The sequence below is a fragment of the Danio rerio genome, chromosome 10 (genome assembly GCF_052040795.2).
Source record: "Danio rerio strain M-AB ecotype USA chromosome 10, GRCz13ab, whole genome shotgun sequence".
Taxonomy (NCBI): domain Eukaryota; kingdom Metazoa; phylum Chordata; class Actinopteri; order Cypriniformes; family Danionidae; genus Danio; species Danio rerio.
This window is the reverse complement of record NC_141030.1, coordinates 47170001-47178221: the sequence shown is the minus strand read 5'-3', so window position 1 is coordinate 47178221 and position 8221 is coordinate 47170001. Positions and strand designations below refer to the sequence as shown.

General features: G+C 37.1%; 1 protein-coding gene across 1 annotated transcript in view; it reads right to left on the bottom strand.

Annotated features, from left to right (window-relative positions):
* Positions 1–350: 350 nt before the first annotated feature.
* vcanb (versican b) overlaps positions 351–8221 on the bottom strand; it is a 68485-nt gene continuing 60614 nt past the window's right edge. The window contains 3 exon segments of the mRNA NM_214688.2: positions 351–1313; positions 3321–3503; positions 5047–5191. Coding sequence (NP_999853.2) covers positions 1183–1313; positions 3321–3503; positions 5047–5191 — 459 coding nt within the window. The 3' untranslated portion in view covers positions 351–1182.

Genomic DNA, 8221 nt, shown 5'->3' with positions numbered 1-8221 from the left:
TGCTCATATTATAAAGACAAGACGGGGGAAATGTAATTTAATGCAGTGCTTCTTATACAATCTGAGACCCACTTTATATCAGATATCACTCAGCTAGTGGAGATCGCTGATTTTTAAAGAAAACAGACCTTAAACGCACTGGATTTTGCATTGGCATTCAATTCGCCGGACGCGCTTAACCCAGGTTACTGGCAAATTAAAAGTCCTATTAGCATGCTTCGGCATATACCCCATTGATTAATTTATTCAATTGCTTTATAAAGGAAGGTTCTTGTTGTGAGAAGAAAAAAACCTGCAATTAACATGGGCTTTTTAATAATGCAAGATCACACACAAAGTAAACATATTGATAATATTCTAATAGCGCTTTATTATTCAAAATCTCACAGTTCATTCATCGTTATATGTATCTTCAGCAATAAATTAAACTTCTGTGGCTTATAACATTTGTAATAATGCTTGACAAAAGAAAAATGCTAGTTCATTCACATATACCACACATACAGTATTCATATATTCATTCTTTACCATGACATTCATTAAAAAAAAAAACAAAATGGTTATATTACAACCCCACATGTTTTAAAACAAAATGAACACAGAAAAAATATAGATATATTTTGATGAGCATATGATTGTGAGAGTGTACAATGGCGTTCTCTGAAGATGATGATGACGGTGGAGATTTGTTTTCCAGTCATGAGTTGCAGTCTTTGAGCATTGTTTGTCCTCCGGACTCGTGACCTCCCATTCAAACCCCTTCGCCACAATGCAAAACAAACATATAAAGCCTATTGTCCTTTTATCAGTAAACTGCTCGTACCATAGTGCTCTCGTAAAGAGCCGGAGAGAAAAGGAAATCCAGTTCTTCGCAAGCAAAACTTACGGATGAATACAGTCACCAATTCACAGCTGCGTTGACTTGATCCTCATTTCTACTATATACATTTAAGCCCCGCCCCCATTCCAACATCCAAACATTAAGACAGTATTATTAAATGCAATGTATTCATTTGCATAGTCAAAGTACACTCTCAGTGGCTGTGTGTGGTGGTTTTTTATTGTTATCATTATTTTTTTTGTTGCAGTCCCTCAGGGAAATTCACTTTGCGGCTCTATAAAACATTCATCAGGCACATGTTTTGTCTTGAAAGATAGACGTGAAGTAGATCTGGATGCAGATCAGTGTTTGAGTTCTTCTGCTGTTTTTGACCAGCGATGGCGGTACTGAGATTCACTGAAGCGTCTCTTACTGCTGTTGTAATAGTTGTTGTTTTGGTATTTGTGTGCATACATCTTCTGGAAGGTGGATGCTGCGGATTAAAAGGAAAGATGTGTTCATTTAAAACAAATAGCTTATGTCAAAATGTCATTTTTTGGAATCATTTATTTTTGTTTTTAATATATATATATATATATATATATATATATATATATATATATGATTTTTAATATTTTTACTGCAAAATTAATTTTATTATACACTCAGCGGCCACTTTATTAGGTACACCTGTCCAACTGCTCTTTGACAAATTTCTAATCAGCCAGTGACATACTCAATGCATTTAGGCGTGTAGACATGGTCAGGACGATCTGCTGCAGTTCAAACTGAGCATCAGAATGGGGAAGAAAGTTGATTTAAGTGACTGAATGTGGCTTGGTTGTTGCTGCCAGACGGGCTGCTCTGAGTATTTCAGAAACTGCTGATCTACTGGGATTTTCATGCACCATCTCCATCAGAAAACAGTCGATAAAAGGGAAAATATCCAGTGAGCGGCAGTTCTGTGGGCGCAAATTCCTTGTTGATGTCAGAGGAGAATGGCCAGACTGGTTCCAGCTGATAGAAAGGCAACAGTAACTCAAATAAGCACTCGTTACAACCGAGCTCTGCAGAAGAGCATCTCTGAACACACAACACGTCCAACCTTGAGGCGGATGGGCTACAGCAGCAGAAGAGCACACCAGGTGCCGCTCCTGTCAGCTAAGAACAGGAAACTGAGGCTACAATTCACACAGACTCACCAAAACTGGACAATAGAAGATTGGAGAAACGTTGCCTGGTCTGATGAGTCTCCATTTCTGCTGACACATTCAGATGGTCGGATCAGAATTTGGCATCAACAACATGAAAGCATGGATCCATCCTGGCTTGTATCAGCGGTTCAGGCTGGTGGTGGTGGTGTAATGGTGTGGGGGAGATTTTCTTGGCACAATTTGGGTTCATTAGTACCAATTGAGCATCATGTCAACACCACAGCCTACCTGAGTAATGTTGCTGACCATGTCCATCCCTTTATGAGCACAGTGTCTCCATCTTCTGATGGCTACTTCCAGCAGGATAACGCAGCATGTCATAAAGCTCAATCATCTCAGACTGGTTTCTTGAACATGACAATGAGTTCACTGTACTCAAATGGCCTCCACAGTCACCAGAGCTCAATCCAATAGAGCACCTTTGGGATGTGGTGGAACGGGAGATTGGCATCATGGATGTGCAGCCGACAAATCTGCAGCAACTGTGTGATGCTATCATGACAACATGGAGCAAAATTTCTGAGGAATATTTCCAGTAGCTTGCTGAATCTATGCTACGAAGGATTAAGGCAGTTCTGTTCTAAAGGCAAAAGGAGGGCCCAACCCGGTACTAGTAAGGTGTACCTAATAAAGTGCCCGGTATAATACCGGTATAATAAATACCGTGTATCTTTTTTGACAAAAAACCTCAAGAAATTAGTATTTACTTTTCAAAAGTATTCACTATGCAGGACGAAACCTGCAAAAACAATAAATAAACAAATATGCAAATAAATTAATTAATTAAATAATAAATTCTAAAATGCCTGCATAAATAAATCAATAAATAAATATATATAAAAACACAAATTCCTGCATGAATAAAAAAATAAATAAAAATGCAAATAAACACAAGAATATATATATATAAAACACAAATTCCTGCATAAATAAATATATAAATAAATAAAAATTAAATAGGTTTCGTCCTCTATAATTCTCTAATGTCTTTAATCTTTTAGTAAATTTTTATTAATATCTACCTTTTTTTATAAAATAAAATGTTAAAGAGTATTTTATTACAATATATATCTTCTTTTGTCTAGCGTGAATTTTTATTTTGAACTAAAAGCTAAAAATAAATAAATAACATTTTAAATCTGATTGAAGAAATGAAAAAATTAAAATAATAAAACGTTTGCAAGAAAATAAATAAAAAATGTTTTTAAAAAGATTAATATTAAGTTACATATTTAATTGTTTTCATGGCTTTAGTTTTATTATACAGAATAACTCATACAACTTACGATTCAAGCATGTGATTTTGGGCTTGTCCCACTGTCCGTCTTCTCTGCATCTGATAGTAGGGACATGTCTCTGGATGAAGCCTTCTTTACAGTGATATCGAACCAGAGAGTTGATCTCGTATCGCGGCTTCATGCTGCCATAGACTTGAGCGTCCTTTATGAGAGGAGGCTGACCGCAGGACACTGGGAAACAGGATGAAGATATTTTCATATTATGGTCAGGTTATGTTGTGGATACATTACAGTAATGTTAAGGTTATTTTCGGGTTATGTTTTGGTTTTGTTTAGGTTATGTTCTGGTTATTTTAAGGTTATGTTCTGGTAATGTTCAGGATATTTGCAGGATATGTTCAGGTTATGTTCTGGTTCTGTTCAGGTTATGTTAAATTAAGTTATTTTCAGGTTAAATAGGATCAGTTTATTTTCAGGTTATATTTAAATTTTGTTTTAGTAATGTTCTGGTTATGTTCAGGTTACTTTCAGATGATGTTCAGGTTATGTTCTGGTTATGTTTAGGTTATGTTTAGTTGATGTTTAGGTTATGTTCTGGTAATGTTCAGTTTCTGTTCAGATTATTATTAGGTTATATTGTGCTTATTTTCAGGATATGTTCTGGTTATGTTTAATTAAATCATCTTCAGGTTATTTTCTAGCAATGTTCAGTTTGTTAAATTAAATTATTTTCAGGTTATGTTCTGGTTATAATCAGTTTATGTTCAGGTTATAATCAGTTTATGTTCAGGTTATATTCTAGTTTTGTTCTGGTAATGTTCAGTTTATGGTTAGGTTACTTTTAGATGATGTTATTGTTATGTTCAGTTCATGTTTAGAATATTATTAGGTTATGCTCTGTTTTTTTCAGGACATGTTCTGGTTATGTTTAATTTATTCATCTTCAGATTATGTTCAGGCAATGTTCAGTTTATGTTCAGGTTATGTTCTGTTTAGGATCAAATTATGTTCAGGTTACTTGCAGATGATGTTCTGGTTATGTTCAGGTTATGCGTAGTTGATGTTCAGGTTATGTTCTGGTAATGTTCGGTTTATGTTCAGACTATTATTAGGTTATGTTCTGCTTATTTTCAGGATATGTTCTGGTCATGTTCTATTAAATTATTTTCAGGTTATGTTCTGGTTAGGATCAGTTTATGTTCAGGTTACTTGCAGATGATGTTCTGGTTATGTTCATGTTATGTTTTGGTTATGTTCAGGTTATGTTCAGGTTATGTTCTGTTTATGTTCAGGTTGTGTTCTGGTTATGTTCAGGTTATGTTCTGGTTATGTTCAGTTTATGTTCTGGTTATGTTCAGGTTATGTTCTGGTTATGTTCAGTTTATGTTCATAATATTGTTAGGTTATGTTCTGCTTACTTTCAGGATATGTTCTGGTTGTGTTCAATTCAATTATCTTCAGGTTATGTTCTGGCAATGTTCAGGATATGTTCAGTTTAGTTTATTTAGTTTAGTGGCCTATAGCTCCTTCCCTTCAGCTTAGCGGCTGAAACCTCCTCCACTTCTGCAAAGCTCACTTCTATTTATTAGTTGAATAAGTGCATCATCCAGGTATTTAAAGGGTACTTATTCTTTTTTTTTTTGTTTAAGTTTTCAGTCTGAATGCACTACTTATACTTCAAAATGGTGTGGAATAGTGCGTATAAGTATGCAATTTGGAACACACCTATAGTCAAAAACAATAAAGAAATGAAATAAATAAAGCGCTGTCTCACCTGTGCCCTTCTTACAGGTGAAGGTCAGGTGGTAGTTGCAGGGCACATCGTTCCACTGTCCGCTCTCATGCCAGATCATGACCACACAGTCCTCACCGGTGGAGAAGAAGCTGTCCGGCTGACCATCACGCCAGTTCTCGAATTGCTGGAGAACCAGAGCACACTTGTGAATTTCTTTTTTCTTGATTTGAGCACACTTTATTCTAAGTTACAAAAAATAATAAATTACAACAACAACAACAACGAAAAATGAGACTTAGGGTGCTTTCACACCTGTGAATAGATTCATGTATTCTGAAACAGGGATTAAAATAGTTACATTAATACTCTTTGCTCTTGGAGCGGTTCGCTTTCACACTGCAAAGTTTCTAAACGGACCAAAAGAGCTACAAGTCAAGCGTGAGTTAACTCTGCTTACATTGGTCAGAGTTTCATGGTTTATTTTGCAGAGTCCCACTCAGCTGTCATGCGTCCTTATTTTAATAAATGGCGATGGGCAATAAGACATTATAAGCAGAACGCTGCGTTTTAATTTTGAATGGTGACACCCACAGACATCGTCAACAGACATAAATCAGCGGCAAGACCCTCTTACAAAAAGCCCTTGGCTAGACTGCAGCTCGGTCAATGTTCCTAACGAATAAAAATCTCTCGTTAAAAGTTCAGCATGCTTTCACCTTCGAATTTAGCATGAAACGCACATTTACCAGTAGGAATGACATCCAGCACTATTCATAATTTTCTCTTTATATAGCCGTATATACACGCCTATTACATATCCATAATACACTATGATATAGCCGGGCTTGGATCGTTTTGCTTTCACTACAATCGATCGGCTCCAGAGTTCGTTTCAATTGGGGTCGAGACCACTTTATTCAGGCGATCTCGGATCGATTGCTTTGGTGCTGATCCGAGCCCAATTGCTGGATTCACATATGCCAAAAGTCTAGGGGCCCTATCATACAACCGGCGCAATGTGGCGCAAGGCGCGACGCAATAGTTTTTTGCTAGTTTCAGCTTGGCGCAAGAGTTGTTTTGAGGCGTTGAGTTTTAGGATATAACTCAGGTTTTTGAGCACACTTCGTTATTATTGTTAATTTATTCGTTTGCTGAAAACTAGAACTGAAGTTAGAAATAGTTTTGAAACAAATATTTACGCTTAACGAATGAAATTAATTATTTATAGGCTAAATGATGTCTGTGCGTAAAGGTTTCCCTATCTACGAGAGCGAAAGTGAAAGTAGATCATTTATCTGTCATTCTCGTGCTGCAGATGCTCTGTTTAACTGTTTTCTTGCTAGTGAAATGCTCAGCTTTTCCACTTACACTTACTTTACATCATGTAAATAGCAAATATGGTTATGGCTCGACGTAACTGGCTCTTAAAGGGAATGAGAGATGAGACTCTGATTGGTTCATTCTCAAAACACACCTATAACTTTAAGAAAATTAAGAAAATAAGCTCAACCCTTTTAGACCATGCGCCACGGCGCAAATCGGAATTTTCCATCCTTATTTTAGCAAAAATGCATTCTGACACGCCCTGAAAGTGTTTGCGCTCTGCGCTTTGCGCATAGACCGTCAAAATAGAGCCCTAGGTGTGAAGGCACCCTCAATCAATAGTCATGCCCTCTAATGTTCCATTTCTTACGCGGAGCAATCGTTTAGCTTCACAAGACCTCAGTGTGTAATCAGTAGGCATGTCTATTGATTTACTCCTTTGTGTATGTTCATTTTGGTAACACTGTAATTTGATGGTCCCTACTGCACATTTTGTTGACTAAAATTTGCATTGCAACTACATGCCAGTATTACTAAGCTGTCTGCTTAATATCTGCTGATTCTGCTCCTTCAACAAACATTTAACTGACTATAAGAGACTTTGCATGTCAACACTAACCCCAACCCAACAGTCTACTTATAATCTATTGAGAATTAGTTGGCATGCAGATGCGATGTAACTTAAATTCAACATATAGCGTTAAACTGACCAGCAAATAAAAGTAATACCTTTATGTTTAATCTAAAACAACCTTTCACCATTCACTGCCATTATATGAACCACCAAGAACAAGAGAATCAGCTCAAAATCTTCTTTAAAGTTCTAAGAAAAAAGTCACAAGTATGAGCTGTTGCGGAGTAAATCAACATTAACTGTTCATTTTTTGGGTGAACTATCCCTTTAACAGTTATTAAGTTAGTAGTTGGGTTTAGGATTATGTACTAAGTACTAATAAACAGCCAAAACAAAGAAAAGAGGAAGGGGTGTTGCCAATATTTTCAACAGTATCTGGATGCAGCCTTTATGATACGAGCTGAGATTGCATGGCTCAGCGATGCAATGTCAGACACAATGCACTCAAATGGAGCGAGTGATGTCACTGTGAGGGGTAGGGTTAGGGGTGGGGTTAGGTGAGCACATTAAAAAGCATTGGATGCAGCTCAGATTGCACTGCACCCGGTCTGCAGCCAGACCCCTCTCAATATTTTAGAAATATTGTTCTTTCAAATGGCGGGACGGTGGCTTGGTGGTTAGCACTGTGGCCTCACAGCAAGAAGGTCACTGGTTTGAGTCCCGGCTGGGTCAGTTGGCATTTCTGTTTTGAGTTTGCATGTTCTCCCCGAGTTGGCGTGGGTTTCCTCTGGCTGCTCCGGTTTCCCCCACAGTACAAACACATGCGCTATAGGGGAACTGATGAACTAAATTCGAAACTCAAAGTGTTCGAGTGTGAGTGTGTTTGTTTTCCAGTACTGGGTTGTGGCTAGAAGGGCATCCGCTGTGTAAAGCATATGCTGAAATAGTTGGCGGTTCATTCCGCTGTGGTATATAAAAGACTAGGCTGAAGAAAAATGAATGAAGGAATGTTGTTTCATATAGTTATGCTTACTAACACTGTGGGTCACAAAAATGCAGAAATGTTCCACAATCATCCAAAATAAATGTCAATCTTTCCGTGTAAACTGTATGAAAGCTTTGGCGAAGGTCTTCTGGAATATTTCTAGTTTTTCACAATCATCCAACTGCTCTGTATTCCCTGTAGTTCAGGTTTATTACCGTGACTTAAAGGGTAAGCATCATCAAGTATGTACTATATGAGGCTTTTTGTCATTTAAAAAGATAGCTCACCCAAAAAATACAAATTCTGTCATCATTTACGAACACTTTACTTCT